Here is a 14,470-nt window from a genome sequence, read left to right as displayed (position 1 = left end):
GGAAAAAATCAAAGTGAAAACTTTTTGTGATAAGTTAATTTATAAATCGTTTGATATCTGACTCTTAACTTTGATTCCATTAACTTGTTTATGAATCCAGAAGTTTATTTAATTTGTTAAAAAGAGCTGAAGAAAAACTAAATCTCTAACTTGGGTTATACTGGAATGTTATCATTATAACACTGACAATGATGAAAACTTCCTATGCCCTTCTTAGTGGATCTATTTGCAGAGAAATACACAGTGAATGCAGCTTCCCACTGCCGCTATAACTGGCCTTGCCAGGAAACAGCAGTCATGTTTTTGTCTTCAATATCTCAGGTGGTTCTACTCCAAAAACTCCAACCAAGAAGGAGAAAACCATGAAGAAAGTGAAGACACCACTAATCATGGTCCCAACCCATCCCACAAATGATTCTGGGGATAATGACACCATGCAACCGAACACGGGAAGATCAACGAGGCGTTCTCAGACTAGTACAAATGGGGGGAAATCAGTGGTGAAAGCACTGCCTGATCCCAAACCGGTCACTAGAAAGTTGTCTGCCAGTCCTGTTGGGTGGAAGTTACGGAGCAAAGCAGATGAGCCATGTAATGAGATGAAAAGACAACTTGAGCAACAGATGGAACAAATCAGTAAGCTTTCATATCTGATGCTGTCTATTGTTTAGAGGATATCAAATTGATGAGTGCCTTACAGGGAAAAGAGAGCATCATCACTGGAAGGAAGACATTGTTTTTATTTATCTCTCACGAGATGGGTGAAGACAATTTTTCTCTCATGACTATTGCAGAAGCAGCAGTTGGACATCACAGCGATATTGAAATTGTACCAGAGTCACAACACTTCACCACTGACTTCACGGATGCTAAACAAACTGCACTGGAGCAGAAGAAAGTCATGGTAAGTGAATTTTCTATTCAAGGTTGAATTATGTTAGCAGAAAGTAAGAATTAAAGATAGATTAACAATTTCATAGATGAAGAGTACAGTATGTTAAAATTTCCTATTCCTGGCGTGTATGCTAGATGTGTGGATTGATAACTCATTTGATAAAGATTTACGAAAGTTCATGGCAGTAACCGCTCTTATAGGAATGACATTCTACATCCCTCTCTTCTCAAACACAGCTAAATGACCTGAAAGCCTTGCTCCATCAAAATGGAAACTTCACTGATTATCCCAAGACAGCTCCAAAGGTTGCAGAGAGCCCTGCCTTGAGTACTGTCACAGAAGAAAGCTGCAGCAAGTTCAGCAAAACGGTCACAACTCCTACCAATTCACAGAAGACACATCTTACTTCTATACCAGGTGGGTTCATGATTAAAGGGACCTTTTCCGGCTGGCCTTCAGGTTGTGGTTAGAACTATATATAACTATGGAATCTCTTTCCATGCAGCTTGGTAATGAAGGACTCTGATCCGACTGTTATTTGACCACTGCAACAGAAAATTTAAAAAAATAAAAAATTGTCACAGAGCCATGATATTATAAGTCTCCCACGTTTTCTCTGTTTCCTTCTCACATGTCTAAACAACTTTCACCCTTTGATTAATTTCAGAGAATAATGATGATAACACTGATGAGGATGTTCCTCAAGACAAGTCACCGAATTTAGAAAGTCCAATAATCAGCCCTCCTGACAAAAAGAACAGACAGCGGACATGTTCCAAGAACATCAAGGCAACAGATGTGATTGATACAGCAGACATCGATGGAGATGAAGAAGAGGAGGAAAGGAAGGAAGCGATAAAACCAAAAAAGCAGCGAGCAAGCAGATCAAAGAAGCGTTCTGCAAAGTCTTCACCAAAAGAAAGCCGGGAGTCGGACAGCGACTGCGAAATTATTGATATAAAACCGACACGATCACCACCAAAGAAAGCCGAGACAGGAGGCTGCAAAGATGATGTAGGTAACAGATCAACAAGACGTTCTACAAGGTCCTCCCCAAGGGATTATAAAGAGATTGACAGCGACTGTGATATGGAGGATCCAACATCAACGCAATCACGGAAACAGAAAAATGTGAAGGGTGACAAAGGAAAGGAGGGGAAAAGTGCTGGGTCGAAAAGAGATTCGCCAAAATCTGCTCGAGACAAGAGTGAAGATGAAGATGTTGTGGAAGTTGTGATGGATTCACACGTCAGTTCCAGCCAAGGGTTCAATCTGACGACAACTTTCAAAAAGCCTTTGGAGAAGAGAAATAGTGACAGGAAGTGCAACGCAAATGTTTCAAAGATGAAGAAAATGTACAGCGAGTTTGGTTTTAGTAGTCAGAGTGATGAGGACAATTCTAGTCAGAAAGATGAGCGTTTAAATGATTCTCAAGATGAGTTTATTGCCAGGATAGAGAGGATTTCAGGGAAGAAAAATGCTCCTGAAAAAGTGCCAAAGTTTTTTAAGGCTCGTGCCAGGGAGCGAATGAATTCTAGTCAGGGTGATGGAAGCAAGTTTGTGTTCGAATCAAATGGAAAGGAGACGAAGACCAAAGCTAAGCCTGAGAAGAAAGGGAAAGGGAAGAAGCCACAGAAGCCGGGAATGAACTTTATCAACTATCTGGAGTTCAAGAAGCCGAGAGATAGGAACAGTAGCCAGAGTCCTCTCAGTGAGAAGGAAGAGACACTGACGTATGAGTTCCCAGCAACAACTGGAACAAAGGTGGATAAAAGACAGAAAGGACCACACAAGCAGAAGGCAGAGAAGGATGTGGTCGTGATCGAATATCCATCAGACAAAGTCAAGAAGGATCAGAGAAAAGGCAATAGTTTAACGAGTGAAGAGGAACAAGTTGAATCAGTGCCTTCTGCTGACAAGGTGCCAGAGGTTGAAAAACGTAGAAAATCATTGAAAAAGAAAAGTATTGCTGATGAGGAGGATGAGGAACTTGGGCCTTTTGATAATGATTCTTCCAGACACGGAAAGAAAAAGGAAACTGAAGCTGTCAAAAAGGCTAGACAAGACAAAAAATCTGTGCAGAAGAAATCAAAGAGGGCAGATGATGATGATGAAGATTGGGAATTCCCATCTGTTTCATTCCCGACTGCTGAGAAAAATACAAGTAGATCTAGGAGCAAGAAAGACAAGGAATGTGAGGATTGGGAATTTCCTGCCCCTTTGTCCCTGTCGGTTGAGAATGATACAAGTCGCAACCGGTCAAGGAGCAAGAAAAGAGAAACAGAGATGTTGTCTCCTGATGTTGACAGCAGTAATGCTTTTCAGAATACTATTGCTAAGATCAAGAAGAAGATCAAGGATACTGGACCAAAGAAGAAGGAGAAGGAAGAGGCTGAGCTGAGCCAGAGCCAGAGATCGAGGCCCGATTATGACCTAGCTAGTGTCAGAGATGATTCTTCAGACGATGAGGAGTTGGGAGGTGCATTGCTGCATTATGATAGTAAGGCTGAGGTAAGCTGTGGCACCATAGACATCAAAGTTATACAGATCAGTAATATCATAGGTATATTTAGTGTGTGTAAAAATGTTAGAAACTTGGTTATATCTTTAAGTGATTGAAACTGCATGTTTAACTGATTGTTCGACTGATCTTCATTCCATTCCATTGTGTTTTTTATGTTTTCTTACGCTAAAATGAAGGAGGAGTTGAACATTATTGCACCATCTGTGCAGCGCAAGATGTTTTTCTTATTCAAACAATGTCCAAAGATGCTATTATTTTCTCTCTCCCCATGATGAGTACTTCAACATCTTGTTCAATAAAAACGCTTCAAAAAGATAACACGGTGTTGATTCCTTGCGGTTTTGGAAATCTGTGGTCTCTCTGTATCTGTCTTTGTTCCGTTTCAAGAAAGACGATAAAAATATGAAAACAGAGCTTCACAGGTGATCGTATTTTGGAACTCTACCATTTATGCCTTACGCCTCCGCTCACATTTTATAAAGGGACTGCCTAGAGAGAAGCAGGTAACATCCCCTTCCTAGAGAGATAGGGGCATCCTGGGGACACAAACAGTTGAAAACATCTCCACATTGTCTCCAGCCTACGAGGGGTAACCTAATTGCCACAGTTTTGGTTTTAGGGCTTGCAAAAGCTGCGACAAGTACAATGAACTTTTTGATGATCGACTACAGCAACTGGAGTTTTTGTCATGATAGCACTTTGTGGTGTTAGTAACAGTTTTACTTGATTTGAGCATGTGAGAAATTAGCTTCTGACACGCTCAATATTCTTATCAAATCAGTTGGAGATGATTTCAAGTGAATGTCCGGACGGCTTGTCCATGTCATCTGTAGGTTAGATTGGACAAACGACATCCCACAATATTGTTTTACCATCGGATGTTCTTTGGTGGGTAGTTCTGCCCTGCAGGCCAAAAATATAGTGGTAAATGTCAAAAAAATCCTTGGTACCTGCATGGGCTGTCTCGAGCTGATCATTTTCTCTTTTTTGTAGAGTCTCCTTACACTTACCAGCTGTGGGCCTGCTAGCTACCCCTCCAGTTCCAGAGAGAAGACAGCAGCAGCTGAGAGGAGACGGAGCAGGAAGAAAATCAACTATAAGGAAGCTTCTGAAAGGTGAAGTCATTTCCTTTAAAAGGGCATGTCCAGTGAGAAACAAAATTTCATCTTTCAGTGGCTCCTTGGCTGACGAGTGTCTGAGGTTTAAATAGTGCTTTAAAAATTGGGAGTTTTGAATGGCCAAATAAGTTGTAAGTAAGTTATAGGTTAAAATAGCGTCATCTCTGAAACTAATGATATTAAGCTACGATCATAGCTTAGTGAGAATGCGCTCAGCTATTCCTCCTTCAACAATTATTTGTTCTACTGCAGTGAGTCTGATATTGGCAGTATGACATCATTTGGACCAAAATCATCATCAAGAGCTAGTGGAAAGAAATTTGTAAGTGAAACTGTTTGGGGCATCAAAGAAGTATAGTTATATGTATTGTAGGCCTATCTGACAAAGTGTCTGTCTTCAAATATATTGTTAGTAAAGTCATCCTTTTGAAGTTTATATACCTGAATAGACCTCTCTGATTGTCACTGTGTCACTGAAATTGTTGAAACTTGAAGGAAGTAACTCAAATCAGTCCGCATGCTGCTGCTGCTATGGGTTGAATGCATGCCATTTATGCCTATAACTTTAGAGGATGAACAGTTTTTAAAACTCTTCAAAATCAAAAACGTCTACGGTTTCAAGCATTGGGAGAATATATTGAATTTAGTTGTAACAAATCTTTTCAATCCATTTTTTCAGAATTTGTTCAGACGAGATAATCAGGTACTGTTGTTAATAAATTCTCATCACATGTTGCTTTTAGGTGCAAAGAATATCCACCGACCTTTATACTCAACTGTTATTATACTATAAATGCAGGGAGACCTCGGTTGCGTCCCCCCTCTTTTTGCGATAGTTGACAAAACAAACACCTCCTTCACAAAGGTGACCCCCCTGCTTTCCTGCAGTATTGTTGTGCTCACATGAAACCATTGAAATCTTTATATTCAATTCCAGGCTCTTTATACTCCCGATGATCAGGTATGTGATTATCATTGCTTTTCTTCTAATTTTCAAACTGCGTTAGTTTTCACTGAATTGGTCATAGGCCTGCCAATCTATATCTAATTTCTGATGTACCTGGACGAAACTATGTTTGATAATAAATTTTTCCATTTCAGGTGATAACCAATAACCCCAAGAAGATGAAAAGAAATGTTTTTTCAGACAAAACTGATACCCAGTAAGTGATATCCATTGTATGGTTCGCAATAAAAAAATAATCAGATGCCATTATGGAAATTTGGATAGAAAACACAGCCCACAACCAAAGTACCATTAATAAAAGTGATAGATTTGTAGTATAATTGAAATACGCTATGTCACCAAAGATTGTTTTCCTGAACAGTTATTGAGAACATTTCATTGTTTACAGTGTCATTATATGTTTCTGCTTCAGGAGTGAAGTCAGCTGGCTCAGCAGCACCAACAGGAAACAGGAGAAGAAAAAACCGACCAAAACATACGGTCAGGGAAAGAAACCGGCCAAAAGGGGCAAGCTGCAGCCAGGACATAGTCTATTCTTTGATGAAGAATCAGAAAAAGTGAGCATTGTTACTTTACTATCGATTCCATGTCAAAGGGCACTCGAAGCAGTTTTGTTGAAAAGGGCACACCTTAAATGTACCGATAACCTCATGAAGAAAGGCTGCAGTCAGTGTAAGGAAGACATTTCAGGGGCGTGTCAGGTGATAGGAGGGTGGCTCGAGTGAACACCTTGATTGCCTCCCTGACATCTTCCATTCACAGTTGTAGCCCCCAGTCTTCATGTTCTAACTCTGTTCCAGGAAAATGAACCAAAGGGAAAAGGCAAAAGAGGTCAGAAGAAATCTGCAGGTGGGAAACAACTGGAGAAAAGGCAAAGGAATGGGCATGAGAAAAGATCCAAGTCTCCCGTACCGGCCAAGCCCAGGTTGTACGAGCCTAATTTTCCTACAGAGGTAGTTTACACTCCATTAGAGCCGTTACTAATCGAGAATGATACACCGGCATCACCTAAACATGCTGACATCTACAATGTACGAACACCCAGATATGGTAAGGGTAAACAGTTCAAGCCTCTGGAGATGATGGTCACCCCTGTTACACCGAGGTCAGCTGCTAGGATGGAAGGTGGGTAGTCTCTTAACTTACACTCTATAAACGAGGTAAAGCAAGGAAGAATATAGGCTCCTGATGCCATTTGCAGTTTTAACAACAAAAAAAATCCATTTTAGGGTCAACAAATTGTACTCAGCCTCATCAATTTCCTGCCTGTTCTTTCTTAATCATGGCTTGTCGTATTTATTCTCAAGGCGATAAAGATTCCATTGAAGAATTTCGTTCAGCTCCTGTAGAGAATGACATCATGACCATGCCTTGTCAACTATCGCCAGTTATTGTAAGTGTTACTCGAGCCCAAAAAGTTGACAGTCTTGTTTAGTCATTGGTTCAGATAAATTTTACAGTGACCGAGTGACTGTCTCGTATTTCATTCATCAGAATCACCTACTGCAGCGCCTGGGCCTACCATTGGAACTCCAAGACAAAACAGCATTTGTGATATTCTATAGAGAAGGTTACCATTTTACCCATTACCTTATTCCAAATTGATTTCTTAAAACATTACACCTCCTTACTGTGTCCTGAAAAGGCAGACCCTTGTTGGCACAATTCTTAACTATTTTAATCCAATTCTTTGCCTGTCATGATGTAGATCAAAATGAGGGACTCCGACTCGTCAGAGGAAGATGTTGAAAGTCGGGAGGGGATTGAGGTCCTCAGTGGTGGCAGCCGCTACAGCCATATATCAAACATCAAGACTCCCAGGACACAACCAACTAGGGAGGTTGAGGTAGAGGTATGCATGCATTGAATTGATATGACTTGCAGGAAAGCAATAAAAAAGAACAAAGTCTTTGACGCAGTGAAAGTTTGTAACGTATTGATGATCTTGATTTGCTAGTGATTCAGACGTCAGCCGCATGAACGGAAGGGTAGTAGGTTCAAGGCAAGCAGGACCTTGTTCCAGTGCAGCCAGTTGGTTGTAAAAGCCAGCTAGTTGATTGCCATATTGTGGGTGCCTCAGGGCCCACATGTAAAATATTTCTCTCTTCAGACTGATCTCAGTGATGACGGCCCAGAGCTAGACTTTGATGAACCTTCACCGCTTCCATTTAATATGCCCAAGTCTGGTCCATCATCATCCACCAGGCAACAGAAGAGGGGCATCAAAAGAAATCATCCAATATCCTTTTAGCTATATACAGTAGAACCTCTCTATTAAGGTCACCCTCGGAAACTAAATTTGTTATCAAATAATTCCTTAACCTGCATCACGTATCTGACGAAGAATATGATGATGACAGCAAAGATGGAGATGATGAAGAAGAGGAAGAGGATGATGCTTCATCACAGGCATCCACCGTTAATTATACTGAAGGGGAGACCGTCCAAGTCAGCTTTTATCAGCCAAGAAAACTCTTCAAAACTGATGGTATGTTTTGGTGGTACATATAGAGGTAGTTCAGCTAGTAAAGAAAAGTTGCAGTTTCTGTGAATTCTTTCACAAGAAAGTAGATGATAGTGCTTCCCTGGCTTTTGATTTAATTTTTGTCGGCCCTGTCAATGTTTTCTTGCAATTATCGCCAATTTTGTTCTCATGTGATATCCATTTGCCTTTCAGATGAGGACGATGCAGGTCTGGATGAAGTGGTCTCCTCCACTGACTCTCTGCCCATGGATGGCAATAACAGTCTTCAGGCAATCCCAGCTGTCATAAAATCTTTTGGAGCCGAGTTCCAGAAGAAATATTCTGTAAGTAAATGACTTAGTTCCTTAACCAACCACTGCAATAATTCATGTTGGGGTTTTCAAGTACTTTTTAAGGTGTATTTGCAATATTTGAATGTGAGCGTTGTCAAATCAATTGGTGGCTTCATGACATTTGTAGAAAAAAATATGTTAGGAAACACAAGAAAATTATTCATGGAATCAATGTCTGATTGTATCTTTATGTCTAGCCGGTTTATCTTACAGTCACGAAAGGAAAAATTAGACCAGTTCTCAAAGAATACTCTCAAATCTGCACACAAGCAAGTTGACAAATTCTGGAACCATCAGCAAACATCTCGGTAAGTGTGCTGATTGGTAAACATGCTGAGAATTAAAGGGAGTTTTACACTCTTCCAATTCCACTGTGCCACCTCATTTCTAATTGCCTCAAGTAATTGGCAAGCTGATATAGGAAACTATTTTGTCTGTTACTTACAAACTGTTCTGTTAGGAACCTCTATGCCACCTTTATCAACCATACTAGTGTCAACCGTAGCCTGGCCCTAGGTAACTAGGACTATTTTGAGGGGCAAAAAAATCCTACTCGTATGGTTCCCATTTTGTTCCTTGACATTGATATTAGATTTCTGTTCTTTTAGACAAAGAATGCTTGATAGCTTCACTGAAGGAATCTTACTGGAGCTCACTGAGCTGGAGAAGGACATTGATAATCTCAAACATGCGGAGAATAAGTCTGTGGTAAGTATAAATGATAGACGACATCCTCTTCTCCACGCAACTCCAAATGACTGGTGGCGCTGGGAAAGTTCCAGAGAAGTATTTGATGCATGCTTCATTTCAGTCAGATTATCAAGTAATAAATGTCTTTGTCCGTGAAAGTGTTGCCGGAAAGCTTAAAGCTAGGTTCCACAGGCAGCAAAGTCATGTCTTAGATTCATGTAGTACATGTGAATAAGAGCAAGAGAGGAGTTTTAACTAAAAAATGTCCCTTTATTTCAGGAATTCTTGAAGTCGCATTTGAATACTCTTCAGACTTGCAGACTTTCTCAGGAGCAAAGGTGAGCATGTCCATGCATCTTATACTGGTTGTAAACATGGTGTAAAAATAGTGTTGCTATAGTTTTAGAAAGAATAGCAAATTCATCTTCAAAATGATTTTGGAATCTTTATGTTATTGTCTAATTCTTTTCCTTGGTGGATTTCTATATCAGAATAAAAAATCTCAAGAGAAAGCACCTCAACTTTGATGGTGAGCAGAGACAATTAGAGAATAACCAAGCAGACCAACAGCAGAACGTCCGAGAGATTCTGCGTAAAGAGCTACAAACTATGCAGAAGAAGATCTTGATGCAATCAGTGAGTAAAATTGATTATGATTGGTGGGAACCCCGGCCTGCCAGTACATGTCCGTGGCCGGATGGTATTGTCAAACTTTTCAGACATAACCATACCAAGCCAGTGCTGCTGAAAGTGATGAAATTCTTGCTTTTAAAGCTTGAAGCATAGATCATATCCTGTCTTCTTGTCTTGCAGCAAAAGGAAGAGATGATGAATGTAAGGCGTACACTGCAGATGATGTTCCAGTAATTCCAGGGTTCAAGATTTCGAGATTTAGTTGTCTGAATATGTATGTGTTTGACTTTTGAGTATGTTTGTTATGAAAAATTCAGAATAAAATACATTTTTGTACATAAGATTATGTATACAATTAAATTATTCCAGAACGTGTTTGGCAGGCTAAGAGTAAAAACTTGCGGAATTAGTAACTGACTCTCCGAGTTGATACATCTTTAACTTGTCATATTTTGGTGGTTTTGTAAAAGCTTTATTACTGTTTTCTTTTTGATGGTTTTATACATGAAAGAAAACATATTCTTGATTGTAATTGTTATCTTATTCTAATCTGGAATGTTGTGTCAAATTTTCTACCCAATAAAACACTCCCAGTTGTTGCTTGTTATTCTTATATTGTCTGTGCATTTCCTTGAAGCTAATATCCACATGAAATGAGAAGCATGCCAATTGCAATTGCCGACTGCTTCACCAGCACCAGCACCAGCCAAAATGTGCAAAAAACTGAGATTAATTCCTTGTGTCAACTATACCTCTTCCATCAGTCCGCAGGCTGTGAAAGACAGGAGACTATTTTTCCTGTTACACCGGTTTTGAAAGACAGCGGGGCTATTCGTTTAGTTTTTTTAGTTGTTGGCAGGTAGCAGCACTACACATTTTCATTGGATGAACAGAATTTCGACCATATTGCTGTAATAAAATCCATCGTCATCTCAGTTTTGCGTCGCAATCAAGATGTTGTCTGGTCGCTATGATGAAGCCAGCATATCAAAGAAAACATTTCTTCTTACATGATATTATGACTATACCACTACTGGTTGCAAAGATCATGGCTGTGAGACTGAGATGGGGGACTAATACCTCCTGCTACACCAGCCACGGGTGTCGCCAACTAAATGCTGTAGGAGACGGAGGACCAATTACGTTGTCAAAGACACCAAACCATGGCCAGCCACAGGGGTTGTGAATACTGGCAACTGTTCCTCCTGCCATCTCACACCCTGTATCATGGTGACGCATGATGTAAAAAAGTGGTTTCTCACAACCATTGGCACAGTCTCCACAAGTAACCAAGTAGCTGAGTGACACCCGTGCCTGGTGTAGCAGGAGGTTCAGTTCCCTGTCTCTCACAACCTGTTCCTCGTGACGCAGAAGGTATAAAAGTCAGTCTTTCACAACCAGGGCATAGTCCCTTGTCTTTCACAACAACCCAGACAGCAAGCATCAGTGGGCCTCTGGAGCTTAGGGCAGCAGCAGCTCGACGACTAAAGATGCTCGTAGCAGTCCACCGATTCATACCGTATCCCATTATACAGTCTAGGATCCCGTGTCTTTCACAACCGGTGCCTGGTGTAGCAGGAGGACTAGACCCCGGCCTTTCACAACTTGCGACACGTCGGTGTAGCAGGGAGAATGGTCCCTGTCTTTCACAACCTGTAACAGGTGTAGCAGAATAAATATTCCCCTATCCTTAAAGACCATGGCTGGTGCAGCCGCAGGAATAAATCCCTAGTCGTTCTCACACTGCAGCTGGTGTAGTAGGAGGAACACGTCATATCTTGCAACATATGGATAGTCCGATGTCGATAACAACTTGTAGCTGGTGAGGCATAGTTATAGTACCTTGTCTTTTACAACCAGTGACACGTGAAGCTTCCCTTGTCAACCTATGGCTGGTGTAGCAGGTGGTTCAGTTCCCTGTCTCTCACAACCTGTGGGTGATGAAGCAGGAGGAACCACAGTCTTTCACTTCCTTGAAGGCACAACCAGTAGCTGGTGTAGCAGGAGGTGTAGTCCGAATTGTGGCTTGTGTCACAGGAGAATATAGTCCCCTGTCTTTACAAAGGTGTGGCTTGTGTAGCAGGAGGAATAGTCCCCAGTCGTGGTCGTAAACGTGTTTCCTCTCTCTCACAACCTGTGGCTGATGCAGTTGTCAGTATTTCACAACTTTCGGCTGGTGTCACTGGAGAAATTGGAGAAATTGGTCCCCTGTCTCTCACAACCTATAGTTGATGAGGCTATAGCCCCCGTCGCTCATTAGCTGTGGCTAGTGTAGAATGAGGTATAGTCCCCTATCTCTCACAACCTATGGCTGGTGCAGCAGGTGGTAAACCTCAATCTTTCACAACCGGCGGTATAGTCCCTTCCCTTCACAACAAGCGGCTGGTGCAGCAGGTTTCACAACTGTGTCTCCTGCCATGACGTTCACAATCAGTGGCTGGTTTAGCGGGAGGTATAGTTCCCTGTCTTTCACAGCCTGTGGCTGCACAACGTTTGGCTGTCGTAGCAGGCGGAATCTTTCATAGTATGGTCCCCTGTTTCTTTCAACCTGTATCTGGGAAAGTTAGAGGTATAGCCCTCTGTCCCTCATACCACAGGCAGCAGTCACATCCATGCAGTTCAGACCCATAAACGGGACACCTTGGGAGATGCAGAAGTGGTCACAACTCGTTCAGACCCAAACCAGACATCTTGGAAGACATACCAACTATGTCCCTGTCCACCACAGGTTGTGAACGACAACAGGGGGCTATTCCTCCTGCTACACAAGTCAGTAGTTGCGAAAGACGGGCTTATGTCCTCCTGTGACAGAAGCCATGTTTTGGGAAAGTCTGTGGCTATTCCTCCTGCTACAGAAGCCGCTTCCAGTGGGCCTCTGGTTGCAAATGAAAGAACCAGGGCCAGCAGCCGCTCGAGGACCATAACCAACGTTGGTCGTTGGCCGATTCATCCTGTAGCCGTCTGTAGGCTACCCTGTGCTGTCTTTCACAACCGGTGCCTGGTGTAGCAAGAGGAAATAGTACCGCTTTCTAGTCCCCGGCCTTCATAACATGCGACAGGTGTAGCCGAAAAGTGGTATCTGTCTTTCACAGCCTATTGCTGGTGTAGCTAGCAGAAGAAATATTTCCTGTCGTTAACAACCAAGGCCCTGTCTTTCACGCATTGCGGCTGATGTAGCAGGAGGAACAACCATCCTTCACAATTCGGTCCCCTGTCCACCGACGACTGGTGCCATATCAGACATGACGGCTGATGGAGCAGGAGGAAGGAACACCTATATTTTATAACTTGGTCCCGTCGCACCCTGTAGCTGGTGACACATGATGCAAATTACCTCGTCAGTCACAACCAGAGGCACATGTGAAGCAGCCGCTGTCTTAACAACCTGTGACTGCTGTAGCAGGAGGTATAAACCACAGTATTTCACAACCTTTAGTCCCTTGTCCTTCACATTGACCGGTCGGTGTGGCAGTACTTGGTCCTCCGTCGTTCACAACTGGTGACTGGTGTAACAGGAGGTTTAGTCCCCTGCTCTGCGGACTGTTGTAGCAGGAGAATACTAGTAGTCCTGACTTTATGTAACAACATAATGTCTTCTTTGATATGCTGACTTTATTATACAGTCTTAACTATATCTTGATTGCGACAGACGAATGCGATGACGATGGATTTTATAAGAGAAATATGATAGAGGTTTTATTCATCATTCTGCCATGCGCAAACCTATAGTGCTGCTACCTGCCAGCAACTCATACAACGAAACGAATACTGAAGTGCAGCTCCTGTCTCTCACAACTTGTTCCAATATCGTTCACATTATGTAGCTGACGCAGGAAATATGATATCCCAGTTCTTTCACAACCAATGACGGCTGTAGCAGGTGGAAGATACCCCTGTCACTAACAAGTTAATTGACCCCCTGTTTTTTACAACCTGTGGTTCGAGACGGTACAGTTATACTCCCTGGTCTCTCACATTATGTTGCTGGTGTTTTCAGGAGGTATAGTCCTCTGTCTCTCACAACATGTTGCTGGTGGATGTCCGCTCCATGGATTTGAACCGGTTGTGACTAATTTAGCTCATGGTAAGCCATCCAAGATGTCCAGTTTATGTGTCTGAACTGCATGTTTGCGACTGCAGCTTGCTTGACCAGATACAGGGTGAAAGAGACCGGGGACCAGCCAGCGAGAGAAAAGTCAGGGCATTATTTCCTCCTGCTACACGAGTCACGAATCGTAAAAGACATGAGACTATAACGTCAGCGTCACCCAACTGCAGTACGAGTCACGAATCGTAAAAGACATGAGACTATAACGTCAGCGTCACCCAACTGCAGTTGAGAGAGACAGGGACCAATTGAATTGTAAACGACAGGGGAGTATTACTCCTGCGAAACCAGCCGCAAGTGGTGAAATAGGCTGACAACTATTCATCCTGCTACATCAGCCGCAGGTTGTGAACTAGCTTTGGACGACGATAAACACAGGATCCTAGACCACAAGAATGGGTGGCCTACTGACGGCTACGGGATGAACTGGACCCACACCATCTGACCAGCGGTAAAAATGGTCCCCGAGCTGCGCGCTGCTGCCGTTAGCTCCTCTTATTTGCAACCACAGTCGAGGCCCCTGATGCCTGCTGTCTGGGTTGTTGTGAAAGACAAGGGACTTAACACCCCGATTGTGATCGAACGACTTTGGTTATACCGTCTGTTTCATCAGCCACAAGTTGTGAGAGGGAAGTGAATCCCCTACTAAACAAGCCACAGCTTGTGAAGACAGGGGCAGTTTCACTTGCCACTGGTTGTGTGAGCCATGGTGCTATAC

The 14,470-nt window shown here is 42.4% G+C and overlaps 2 protein-coding genes across 2 annotated transcripts; both read left to right on the top strand.

The window, feature by feature from the left end:
• The first annotated feature begins 434 nt into the window (after positions 1-434).
• LOC135485984 (microtubule-associated protein futsch-like) lies at positions 435-6,637 on the top strand. Its single transcript, XM_064768423.1, has 11 exons — positions 435-636; positions 795-904; positions 1,132-1,312; positions 1,563-3,406; positions 4,413-4,534; positions 4,790-4,859; positions 5,217-5,240; positions 5,475-5,498; positions 5,639-5,700; positions 5,917-6,061; positions 6,305-6,637. The coding sequence occupies exons 1-11, from the start codon at positions 435-437 to the stop codon at positions 6,635-6,637; spliced, it is 3,117 nt and encodes a 1,038-aa protein (XP_064624493.1).
• A 1,231-nt stretch (positions 6,638-7,868) lies between these two features.
• LOC135485856 (synaptonemal complex protein 3-like) lies at positions 7,869-9,913 on the top strand. The gene is made up of 7 exons (XM_064768173.1): positions 7,869-7,992; positions 8,182-8,312; positions 8,535-8,629; positions 8,930-9,029; positions 9,291-9,349; positions 9,503-9,647; positions 9,825-9,913. Exons 2-7 carry the CDS (start codon positions 8,235-8,237, stop codon positions 9,876-9,878), a joined length of 531 nt encoding a protein of 176 aa, XP_064624243.1. The 5' UTR covers positions 7,869-7,992; positions 8,182-8,234; the 3' UTR covers positions 9,879-9,913.
• Positions 9,914-14,470: the final 4,557 nt, after the last annotated feature.

The sequence above is a fragment of the Lineus longissimus genome, chromosome 4 (genome assembly GCF_910592395.1).
Source record: "Lineus longissimus chromosome 4, tnLinLong1.2, whole genome shotgun sequence".
Classification (NCBI taxonomy): Eukaryota; Metazoa; Nemertea; class Pilidiophora; order Heteronemertea; family Lineidae; genus Lineus; species Lineus longissimus.
The sequence above is the reverse complement of the archived record's forward strand: the minus strand, read 5'-3'. Positions and strand labels throughout refer to the sequence as shown.